This window comes from Cynoglossus semilaevis, chromosome 13 (genome assembly GCF_000523025.1).
Source record: "Cynoglossus semilaevis isolate Cse_v1.0 chromosome 13, Cse_v1.0, whole genome shotgun sequence".
In the NCBI taxonomy this organism is placed as follows: domain Eukaryota; kingdom Metazoa; phylum Chordata; class Actinopteri; order Pleuronectiformes; family Cynoglossidae; genus Cynoglossus; species Cynoglossus semilaevis.
The window spans coordinates 8,313,583-8,326,303 of NC_024319.1; the positions used below are offsets into that span (position 1 = coordinate 8,313,583).

Here is a 12,721-nt window from a genome sequence, read left to right on the forward strand (position 1 = left end):
AAGACTGCAGTCACTTCTAAACATCTGAAGAAGGAATTAAAGAAGGACATTGGAAAATTGTGGAGCTGGTCTCAGATGACAGCATTGGCAGAGGTTTCTGAGAAGAGAGAGAGAGAGAAAAAAACTCTTCTTTTTATCTGTCGTTCCCTGTTTGCCAGAAATCAGTGCAAATTGGAGCATGAATTTGGGCAACTTTCCCTCAACTGGGGCTGATTTTACTGACAGACAAACTGGCCACTGAGCTCCTGTGTCTTCACCAAGTCATGTGTTTGACTTCCCATTACATTTTGTAGGTCCCCACTGAGTGAGAGTGTGTTTGAGGGTCTGGAGTTAGGAGAGCAGTTAAAGTCAGGATTGGATTACTGGATTAGGATTTACTTTCATTGTAATAGTTAGGTTTATAGTATAGGAGGCTAGAGGATGCAGTGTGTCTATTTGAAGTACTTACGAACACACAACAACCAGTTTGTGTGTGTCCCTGTGTGTTCCTGGTATTCAGCTTTTCTTATGGGGACCTTCTTTTTTTTGGGAAATCATTCCACTGTTATGGGGACAAAGTGCAGGTCCCCACTGAGTGAGAGGGTAGTTGAGGTTTAATATGTGGTCTGAACCTAAGTGGAGAACTAGATTTAACTTAGTGGAAGGATTAAGGTTATGATTTATTATTGTAAGGCTAGAGAATGCATTCTGTTTGAAATGCTTAGAAAACACAACACCCAATATGTATATGTGTGTGTGTGTGCGTGTGTGTGTTGACTGACCGACTCCGGCAGCCGTGGGGTTGAGTGCCCCATTGAAAGCCGTGCTCCTCGGTGGTCTGTCAGTCTGTTCTCACCAGGGATTCTCTTCAGATTGCAGCTTGTTACCTCGAGGCAAAAAAAGAAAAAGCCCACTGTGACTGCAGCCTCCTTCATCTAAGATACAGTGTCTCTGGGGTGACTGTGAGCAAACACAAATATATTTATTTTTGCCAAGAATAAAACAGTAGGTCAACATACGATATCGTGAGAAGATCAGATCAAAGGGAGGCAGTTAAGCTCCCATAATAATCCATTTACTGCTCGTGCTAAAGCGTCTGAGAAACACTCCCAGCAGTGTCTGCACTGCTGTTTGTGTCTTCTTTGTGCAAATACACACTTTTAGCAACCTTTTCAAGTCTCAACACCAAACATCAGAAGTCTGAAAAGTCTCTAAAATAAGCTGCGTTCACCCGATGAGTTTATATAAGTCGTCCTGCTCCTCTGAATTGTGAGGTCATCTTTGGCCCCCGCCCTTGGCAAGGACTATAAATCCCACTCCTTTACTTAGCATCATCAAATGGCATGTTTTCATAAGATTTATTATCAATGCAGTTCAAATGAAAGCCCAGAGTTTCTTAAACCCACAGTTTTATCACTCTGTTTCCTTTTCCTACGTCGCCTGAGTTCAGACAGATCATTTTCCCAACACTTCAGTCGTTTTCTGAAGGAATTAAAAGATTAAACAGTGATCCTAGAAAATTCGATCAGTGTTTCCGAAAATTGAATAAAGACCTAAAATTATTGTTCCAGAATGTATTTTAAACTAATTTGTGTGTTTTAATGAATCCCAGGGTGTAAATTTTCATTTTGAAGCATTTAAAAAACTTTTTTTTAAATAGATTTGCATTTAGTTGCAGAACTTAAAATATAAAATTGATCTTGACCTTGTATTTTTGGTGTTTGGCAGTGGGAATAATAATATGTTTTGGTATTTGATTAGGTTTTTCCAACTTTAAAAAAAATGTCTGAAGATTAAGAAAGTTTGTGTTTTATTAACTGAACTTGATTTACAAGCTCTTTAAATAATTAAAGTTTTTTTTCTTTTCCAGAACTGAAAGAACATTTAGAGATAACTTGATTTCAGTTTTCAGATGAGACAAAGAAGCAGGTTGTGACCCCAACAAAAGACATCCCCTGAAATTGAGGTTATGTGAAGAAATGGACTTAGTTATTCTCATAAATTTAGAACTTTTCTTAATTTGTCTTAGGACTTTTTGACTTGCCCTTGTTCTGTTTTTGTTGGGCCTGTTACTGCTGAAGGACGTCTTTTGTGTGATTCTGCCGTTAACCAATGAGGAAATCTGTTCACGTTCAACTCTGTTTAAGAGTTTCAGATATTAATCAGGCTAATGGTGCTGTTCCAGCTCCATTCAGCGTCTGAAGCAGATAATGACTTGTTCATTCCTCCACTCAGTAGATCACTGTTCCCCTTGGGCAATGGGTGAAGTGCCAAAACTTGGGCAGTTCCTGCTCTGAGCTGAGCTGTCCCAGCTGAACGAGCCGCGGCGGCAGCTGAGACTCACAGCAGCCACTGTGAGTGACTGAGATCCAAAGCTGGAGGTGAAAATAAAACAGAGCCACAGTCACCGAGTGTTTATCAAAGAGCAGAGGGAGGGCTAAAGAGCACGCTGGTGCTAGCTGAGAGTCTTGGTTTGCGACCTTGCGAGGGCCAGTCGGAGCTCCCAGAAGGCTTTTCTGCTCCAAGGCCTGGTCACAGTCTGCCAACTCCAAACATCCTGCTACTTCCTGCCGGCTGGATCCCACCAGTCTGACACACTAATACCTCTGATCTGGGTTCTGTGGCTGGTGTTAAGATATCATCAGGCTCCTCTGTAGGCACTGCAGTCAGACTTTGTGTTTTTGTTGGAATGGGCACGAGCCCGTTTTTCAAAATCTGTTTCCTTGTGGTATCAGCGTGGAACCTTCCAGCGTTTTCATGGCTGGGAGCGTGGCACTCGTGGTATTTGTGCGTGTTCTTCTGGGTCTACATGTTCAGACACGTTGCCCATGGTCCCTGGCAGACCTGAGACATGAGTGTCTTGTTTAACTGTTACTTCTCCCCTTTGTGGGGGGGTCAGTTGTTAAGACATCTGTTTGCTCTTGTCAGTCCCCGGGCAGAATGGACCAATCTGTCTTAAATGTGTGCATGTTTAAGATGCCGCTGTTCTGAGCCTGCAGAAGGGGGAGCCAGTGAAATACTGACCTTCATAGACACACCTGCAGGGGTTTGGTGACTTCAAAGGCCCCCCCCCCTCACCCAAACAGACACACACATGCTGGGCAGCCACAGTTAACTGACACCCTCGCCTGGGGCTGGAACTGTCCCCCTTTATATACCTCCACCTTCGCGTCTGTTGTTGAGGAATAAACATACGCCCGCTGCATTCACACAAACTTATCTTCATTCACTTCAAGTGCAATAAATAGGAGGGGGAGTTTTTTTTTTTTTTTTTTTAAAGCCTATTCCTTCCCCCTTTTCCGACCGTTTTCCAGACCCATTCTGTGTTTGTCTTCTCACTCCACTAAGGCGAAGTGATTAAATCCAGCCACTCCTGTCGGTCTGTAACTCTGCTGCACAGGCCGTTAGGAATGTCTGATCTATCCCTCATGTCACAGCCCAGGCTGGGCTCTCCCGTTACCCGCTCACAGATAAGGACCTGAGCACTTTCTAGGTGAAAACTGAGGCAAATAGAAAGATAAAAAAGGCCACTCCGGGGTCACTCAGTTCTCTGTTTGATGAACCACAGGGGGAATTGTGAACAATTTCCTTTCCAACATGTGGGTGATGCCAAAAAACAGCACAACGGAAAACACAAACATGTATATTCTTGTTTTTGGTCATTGCCTATCAAGAGAGACGCTGCAAAAGTCGTGTTTTTTGATTCATTAAAATATATTTTAGTAGGACCATTTTAATAATTTTTCAATTAAAAATATGTATTAACTTAGCTTTTAATCAAAACCTCTTTTTTACTTGATGATTTTAGTCCTAATTATCTAATTATTAATCTATCTAATTATAATTAACTCATTTTTAATTGTTTTTGTCAAACTTTCCTTTACTTTTTACCTGCTTACATCTTCATATAGGCTGACTTTTTCATTTTTTGTTTTTTGTGGTACATTATTATTGCATGTTTTTAAAGGTGTGTTAATACAGTACATAGTGAATATCTCACATGGTCATTTTCTTCACACAGGTAACCCTTGGAGACGCCTGTGCCAGTAAGAAGTTCACTGACTCGGGGAAGTGCTGCAGTCTGTGTCCCGCTGGCTTCGGAGTGGAGACACCGTGTGGGAAAGAGGATACCAAGTGTGCTCCATGCCCGAGAGGTGAACAATTATCATCTACTGTTACTTCTCTAATATAGAATGTATTCTTCTCTTGGCCTCTGCATTTTTCCTGTCATGTGCCTAACGGGCTTTAACGAACGTAAACTGTCTCCACTGTGACCTGTTTAGCCGTCACACTAATGTTCCACCTTATTCCCCAGGGACGTTTTCCTCCTCCGAGGACCTCGAATTCTGCCGTGCCTGTGCACAGTGCCAAAGAAGCTCCCACATGAGCGCACACTCATGCGCAGATCCCAGGGTGTAAATTTTCATTTTGAAGCATTTAAAAAACCTTTTTTTTAAATAGATTTGCATTTAGTTGCAGAACTTAAAATATAAAATTGATCTTGACCTTGTATTTTTGGTGTTTGGCAGTGGGAATAATAATATGTTTTGGTATTTGATTAGGTTTTTCCAACTTTAAAAAAAATGTCTGAAGATTAAGAAAGTTTGTGTTTTATTAACTGAACTTGATTTACAAGCTCTTTAAATAATTAAAGTTTTTTTTCTTTTCCAGAACTGAAAGAACATTTAGAGATAACTTGATTTCAGTTTTCAGATGAGACAAAGAAGCAGGTTGTGACCCCAACAAAAGACATCCCCTGAAATTGAGGTTATGTGAAGAAATGGACTTAGTTATTCTCATAAATTTAGAACTTTTCTTAATTTGTCTTAGGACTTTTTGACTTGCCCTTGTTCTGTTTTTGTTGGGCCTGTTACTGCTGAAGGACGTCTTTTGTGTGATTCTGCCGTTAACCAATGAGGAAATCTGTTCACGTTCAACTCTGTTTAAGAGTTTCAGATATTAATCAGGCTAATGGTGCTGTTCCAGCTCCATTCAGCGTCTGAAGCAGATAATGACTTGTTCATTCCTCCACTCAGTAGATCACTGTTCCCCTTGGGCAATGGGTGAAGTGCCAAAACTTGGGCAGTTCCTGCTCTGAGCTGAGCTGTCCCAGCTGAACGAGCCGCGGCGGCAGCTGAGACTCACAGCAGCCACTGTGAGTGACTGAGATCCAAAGCTGGAGGTGAAAATAAAACAGAGCCACAGTCACCGAGTGTTTATCAAAGAGCAGAGGGAGGGCTAAAGAGCACGCTGGTGCTAGCTGAGAGTCTTGGTTTGCGACCTTGCGAGGGCCAGTCGGAGCTCCCAGAAGGCTTTTCTGCTCCAAGGCCTGGTCACAGTCTGCCAACTCCAAACATCCTGCTACTTCCTGCCGGCTGGATCCCACCAGTCTGACACACTAATACCTCTGATCTGGGTTCTGTGGCTGGGGGTTAGATATCATCAGGCTCCTCTGTAGGCACTGCAGTCAGACTTTGTGTTTTTGTTGGAATGGGCACGAGCCCGTTTTTCAAAATCTGTTTCCTTGTGGTATCAGCGTGGAACCTTCCAGCGTTTTCATGGCTGGGAGCGTGGCACTCGTGGTATTTGTGCGTGTTCTTCTGGGTCTACATGTTCAGACACGTTGCCCATGGTCCCTGGCAGACCTGAGACATGAGTGTCTTGTTTAACTGTTACTTCTCCCCTTTGTGGGGGGGTCAGTTGTTAAGACATCTGTTTGCTCTTGTCAGTCCCCGGGCAGAATGGACCAATCTGTCTTAAATGTGTGCATGTTTAAGATGCCGCTGTTCTGAGCCTGCAGAAGGGGGAGCCAGTGAAATACTGACCTTCATAGACACACCTGCAGGGGTTTGGTGACTTCAAAGGCCCCCCCCCCTCACCCAAACAGACACACACATGCTGGGCAGCCACAGTTAACTGACACCCTCGCCTGGGGCTGGAACTGTCCCCCTTTATATACCTCCACCTTCGCGTCTGTTGTTGAGGAATAAACATACGCCCGCTGCATTCACACAAACTTATCTTCATTCACTTCAAGTGCAATAAATAGGAGGGGGAGTTTTTTTTTTTTTTTTTTTAAAGCCTATTCCTTCCCCCTTTTCCGACCGTTTTCCAGACCCATTCTGTGTTTGTCTTCTCACTCCACTAAGGCGAAGTGATTAAATCCAGCCACTCCTGTCGGTCTGTAACTCTGCTGCACAGGCCGTTAGGAATGTCTGATCTATCCCTCATGTCACAGCCCAGGCTGGGCTCTCCCGTTACCCGCTCACAGATAAGGACCTGAGCACTTTCTAGGTGAAAACTGAGGCAAATAGAAAGATAAAAAAGGCCACTCCGGGGTCACTCAGTTCTCTGTTTGATGAACCACAGGGGGAATTGTGAACAATTTCCTTTCCAACATGTGGGTGATGCCAAAAAACAGCACAACGGAAAACACAAACATGTATATTCTTGTTTTTGGTCATTGCCTATCAAGAGAGACGCTGCAAATGTCAAGTCGTGTTTTTTGATTCATTAAGTGATATTTTAGTAGGACCATTTTAATAATTTTTCAATTAAAAATATGTATTAACTTAGCTTTTAATCAAAACCTCTTTTTTACTTGATGATTTTAGTCCTAATTATCTAATTATTAATCTATCTAATTATAATTAACTCATTTTTAATTGTTTTTGTCAAACTTTCCTTTACTTTTTACCTGCTTACATCTTCATATAGGCTGACTTTTTCATTTTTTGTTTTTTGTGGTACATTATTATTACATGTTTTTAAAGGTGTGTTAATACAGTACATAGTGAATATCTCACATGGTCATTTTCTTCACACAGGTAACCCTTGGAGACGCCTGTGCCAGTAAGAAGTTCACTGACTCGGGGAAGTGCTGCAGTCTGTGTCCCGCTGGCTTCGGAGTGGAGACACCGTGTGGGAAAGAGGATACCAAGTGTGCTCCATGCCCGAGAGGTGAACAATTATCATCTACTGTTACTTCTCTAATATAGAATGTATTCTTCTCTTGGCCTCTGCATTTTTCCTGTCATGTGCCTAACGGGCTTTAACGAACGTAAACTGTCTCCACTGTGACCTGTTTAGCCGTCACACTAATGTTCCACCTTATTCCCCAGGGACGTTTTCCTCCTCCGAGGACCTCGAATCCTGCCGTGCCTGTGCCAAGTGCCCAAGTAGCCTCCCCATGGTCGCCCACTGCTCGGCCATTCAGGACACGCTCTGCGAGTGTGACAGTGGCTACTTCTTCATGAGTACCTTTTCCTTGTGTGCACCTTGCTCCAAGTGCACCCGCGGCCAGGGCGTCGTCCGTGAGTGCGGCCTTCAAGGAGACACTGTGTGTGAGGCCTGTGGCCCCGGGACATATTCTGAGGAACGCATCAGCACCAAACCCTGTCAGACCTGCACCCTCTGCACCGACATTGAAGTGGAGATCAGGTCCTGTTTGCCCAACTCTGACACCCTCTGCATGGGTGAGTTATTCAGTGATGAACTGATCTGAAGGAAAATGAACCGTTTCTGCAAAGATGTGGGTTTTTTGTGACCTGCTGTGTTGTGCTGTTACTCTAATAAAGCCTCAGTCAAAAAACATACCGTCTACCGAAAACCATACAGAAATCAGTTGAGAAGATTCTCTACACAAATCGCTTGTAAGTTGATTCATTATTAAACTTAAAAAAACAACAACATAAAACTGAAATGTAAAAAAAAATCACTTAATACACACAATTTAGACTGGTTTTCACTTACAAACCATTTTTTTTTGTTAGATAGCAAATCAGTGACCTTTAAAAAGGAGGGTCAGGGGCCCAGCAGCAGTGCAGCAGGGTCATGACATTTTAAAATATTTTAAAGATGTAAAATATAATATTGAAAACCAAATGATTATAATAATAATAATGTTTTTTTGTATAATAATAATTTACGACTGAGTCACATCCTTTTTTCTACACTTAAACCATTAGGAAACTGAAATTGTGCAGCTCATGTCCACTTTTATTTCAGCGAGCCTTAGGTGGATCCTCCTTTTCTTCCTATTCTTGACTACCAAACTTGAACTCTGTTTTAGGGAAATAACAGTTTAACAATGAAGCCATAATCTGTGGCATTTATTTTACCATCTGTGGTGAACTGCGGGAAAGTGTGTGAGAGTGTATCAGTTTCCACCGTACTGAAAGATGGATGATCTCGGCCTCTTAATGGGATTCGCTGACAAGAAAAAAAATATATAACGTAGCACCAGCCCTTAAAGATCTAACGCAGGCTGAGGCAGTAAAAGTGGAAGATAAAACGATAAAAGAATGAGCTGAAAGGAAAAGGAGGAAGGGGGAGGGTGGGAGAGGAGGGGGAGGGCCCGGGAGTTGACAAAGACATGTGGTCAACACCTGCATCCACACCTCATCTGAACGCAGCAACACTCTGGGCCTGCACTGGGAAAAAAAATAGCAGTCATCTTAAAGCGCTGTGGCCCAATCGTTGTGGGCCTGACGGGTCGTGAGGTTATCTGACCCCAAGAACCTGAGGAGTGAGGAAGGCTGCTGACCCTGACGACCAGCCCACTCTCTCTCCAACGGCTACATTCACTCTCCAGGAGTAAGGTCATGGATACACACTCTGGGTCCCATGTCACGACCCTTTGAACTCTGAGAGACCAGAACTGTACGATGTGGTGTTTGATCCTGAAATAGTCAGACCACAGGAGGGAGAGACGGCTGGAAACAGGGGCAATGAAAGGCCCTAAAACCCCAGGGGCCCCTGACAGATGAGGGGTTCATTACATCTGACCCACAGGCTTCCGTCAGATTATTTCTGGTCCTAATTTATGGAGCCCAAATCTGTCCCGGATGTGCACATATAACCTTCCCATACTGACTCGTCTTTTGTTCTTTCATTGACAGATAAGAAGCTGCACATTTTATCCAGACCTGTTGACACCGATGGGTCCAAAGACCCTTCTCGTCTCCCTGGTCTGGAGGAGGTGACGGAGGACGGAGAGACCAGCACTGCCACTGGAACACCCAAGTTTACCCCACAGGACGAGGGTGGCAGCAGCAACATTCTAATATACGTGTCTGTTCTGGCTGCCGTGGTGCTGGGTCTGCTGATTTATGTGGCTTATAAATGGTGAGTCTCCACCAGGGCGGCGTCCTTAAATGGAAGGAGCACGGAATTCAAGACAGGGGCCTAGTTTGACAAACAACTGTGTGTGTGTAATTTAACTGACATTGTTTTCCTGCGGTCATGTCAGCTGGAGAACATGTAAACAGAAGAAGGCTCTGTCCAAGGCCCGTGCGGCTGAGATGGGCTCATCACCAGAAGGAGAAAAACTCCAGAGTGACAGCGGAGTTTTCCTGGACTCTCACAGTCTACAGGATAACCAGCCCAGCAAAGGTGAGATAGGTGGTGGTGTTATTTTAGGAGAGATTAATAGAGTAAATAGGGACGAGATGCTATACTTTTTTTTTTTTTTATAAAAAGCCATTTTATGCAAATCTTTATGCAACAAATGCCACTTTATGCACATTTAAATTAGAAACTAATTTTCATTCAATGTAAAACACTCATAGCAATGAGCTACACTTCCTTTGTCTGGGGAAGGGGGCAGCATTGATCTAGCAACCCTCTGATCACAAGGTCTATTTAACACTAGTGCACACACTTTAGCCTCTTTGCATTAACTCACTGAAGGATCAAGTTTTGTTCTGACAGCAAAAAAAAAATGAAGTCACATAGTCAAAGTGTGAGCCTCACAGGAGGTGGCATTTACTGCCTTGTTCCTCTGTATCATCCATCTGGTCCTGGTCGATGTCGTCGGTCAACTCGTATCATCTTATTTCTGCCCAGGTACTAAGAGAGACAGCAAGCTTGACAACCGCCTGTACGTGAATCTGCCCCCGCACAGACAGGAAGAGGTGGAGCGCCTCTTGCAAGAGGGAGGGGGTCGAGGATGGAGGCAGCTGGGCGTAGCGCTGGGCTACGAACCAGAACAGCTGGATCTGGTTGGACGTGGAGAAGCCCCCACTCACACGCTTCTCTCTAACTGGGCCCAGAAAGAAGGCTCCACTGTGGGACTGCTGTGTTCCGCTCTGACCCGGATTGAGAGGAATGATGTGGCGAGTGCTCTTACCTGCCCCACGCAGGGCGTCTCCGTGGTCTGACCACGCGGTCACGGACTCTGATGTGACAGACTTTGACTGAAAAAGCAGGGGAGGCACTCTGGACACCAACGCCTGTTACAGCGCGAGGCTGACTCTGACACTTCTCCACAACATCAACATTTTTATATTATTTCTCTTTGACCCCAAAACATCACAGTATTTCAGAGGCTTCTCCTCTGGTTGTGAAACAAACTAATTTCCGAAAGGACTCCACAGCAGGGAAGGATTCTTGTGACGTGTCGTTCACCGCAGAATAAACAATGACTGTTGAAATGTTTTACAAGCTCAAAGTCAGACATTTTTTAACACCAGGATCACCTTTTATGGACATTGAAGAATCCTGGTCTGAATCTTCTCAGACCATCACTGAACCTCTATAGTCTCCATGTGGCCTGGATTCAAAACATGTAGATTTGTTGGTTTGATTTTCTTTTTCCTAAAACCACTGGTGTTGTTTAATGTTAAAAAAAAGTTTTATATTTCCCAACATTCAGCATTGAAATACTCTATGTACCCTCTGCTTAGATCAGTGGTTCCCAAAATTTCTCAACGGCGCCCCCTTTTGTCAGGGCAGTCAAACAGAATTATAGAAAAGCCCCTGCACTCCAAAATATTAGTAATAATAATGATAATAATAATAATATCAGCTTTTACCTTCAAGCTGAAAATAAAATGCTATAATTTCATTAAAAGTGCTCTTTTCATTTAACTTAATTTTTTTTTCACAAGTTATGCGTAGATGTGATTATTTGCACGGTTGTTCCCATTGCATGTAAACGCAACCGACATCAGCCTGAACACTACAGTCTGAACAGTGTTAGTTCTGTATTTCTTTCTTTGTGTTTGTGCCTTCCTGCAATAACTCTGTGCCCCAGGGGGCCATGCCCCCCACTTTGGGAACCACTGGCTTAAATAATTGTAATTCTGCTCAGACCAGCCTTGCTCCATAACTCATAACTTCATCGCCTCAGGTGTTGAATTTTACCACATTTTTTTTACTACTTTTCTAGTCATTTCTAAGCAAGTAAAAAAACTTAAAAACTTTAAAAAAAATCTTAAAAGTCATGTAAATGGTTATAATCCTTAATGAAGAATTTAGAGGTAAACTCTTATTACAGCCACATTTTAATTTTTTTTTAATAAGAACACCTATGTACTGTTGATATGAACTACTCACTCTGGTTATTTCTTTGTGTTTTTTCACGTTTTTAATAACACGTACAGGTACGTTTCAGGTACATAAACATCAAACATCAAGCCTTATTACATTTCTTTGCTCTTTCTTTTTTTTTTTTGTTTGTCCGTGCCTTAAAATGGTTTGTAAATGTGACGTGGGATCAACCATGAACTGTGAAGACGGATCAGAACGGAATCAGTTTTTTCCTGCATTCTAGCAACATGTCGATCATGCTTCTGTATTTAATACATTAGTAACTGACGTCTAATCAAGACCCCGGACAAAATACAGACATCTGCATTGTTGAGGTTTAATTTTTTTCTCTGTGCCATTCTCCTACGTCTTTTGTGTATATATTTCCTAAAGGTATTCATTTAATAAATAATTCTGAGAAGTCGGTGTTTCTTCAGCTGGAGACAGCACTAATTCACACAGTTTATATCTAAAAAAAGATGTCATGTTAAAAAAAAGTATAAAAATGTTAAAAAAGACACTGAACCACTGAAATACACACATTCCAAATGTGGCTCACTAATAATTCATTTATTTCAATGCTAATATATTTGGTAAAACAGACAAAGAAATCTGTTTTAACTTGATTATTTTTTTACCAACCACAGGGACAACCACACCACATTTGAATTTGATCTACATTATAGAATAATTCCTTCTATTCCTGTTGGAATATTGGAGACGTGTTCCCGCCATTTATTCTGCTCATGGCTAACCCTGTCGTTCCTGTGGAGACATGGAGTCTCTCTGAGAAACAGTGTTGACAAAGTGCTGAGTCTTTGGTGGATGCTCGTGTACCACACTTTGTCAACATTGTTTCTGTTATGTTTGTCAAAGTAAAATGACCGCCATGTTTTCAATTGAAATACAATACTCTAACACGGGAGTCGGTGTTCAAGAAGATTTCCTGATTTAAACCTCGGAGGAACATCCGTTTAATCGTTATTTAATGATTAGAAAGGTTGAACGGATAAAAATATGATTTTTTTCCTTTCTTTTTGTTCTTTTGAAACACTCTGGAGCAGAGTTTCCTCCTTACTTTCAGAGGCACAGCCTGACTCCTGCCCCCGCTCTGCTCGGCGCTCAGATCTGTTAATGATCTCTCTGCCTGCAGTTTTAAGTGGGAGCAGGCATGTTGCATGGCCCGGGGCAGCGTTTCATGCCGTCACACTCTCCAGACGGGACTGCTTAACTGCGGTCTGGAGCACACAGGCACCGGGCTGCGGAATGTGCACACTCTCGGAAGGAAGGTGGGGGATGCGGAGGGGAAGGCGTGGCTACAGCAGCAGAAGGAGGAGCAGCGAGAGGAGCAGCGGCAGCAGAATCTCTTTCCGCGTGTCACGTGTCGTTATGTTTGGCGTTAAGTGAAAAGTTTCTGACGAAGGCAGCCGAT

The 12,721-nt window shown here is 43.0% G+C and overlaps 1 protein-coding gene across 2 annotated transcripts in view; it reads left to right on the forward strand.

Moving 5' to 3' along the window:
• Positions 1-11,710, forward strand: part of nradd (neurotrophin receptor associated death domain) — a 13,351-nt gene extending 1,641 nt beyond the window's left edge. The window contains exons 2-6 of one of the 2 annotated variants that reach the window (XM_008323332.3): positions 4,001-4,133; positions 7,101-7,454; positions 8,880-9,105; positions 9,230-9,372; positions 9,826-11,710. In XM_008323332.3, coding sequence (XP_008321554.1) covers positions 4,001-4,133; positions 7,101-7,454; positions 8,880-9,105; positions 9,230-9,372; positions 9,826-10,139 — 1,170 coding nt within the window. In that variant the 3' untranslated portion in view covers positions 10,140-11,710. Of the gene's footprint in view, positions 1-4,000; positions 4,134-6,770; positions 6,940-7,100; positions 7,455-8,879; positions 9,106-9,229; positions 9,373-9,825 lie in introns of those variants that run through there. The other variant, XM_025061717.1, reaches the window with a different exon arrangement.
• The last annotated feature ends 1,011 nt before the right edge of the window (positions 11,711-12,721 follow it).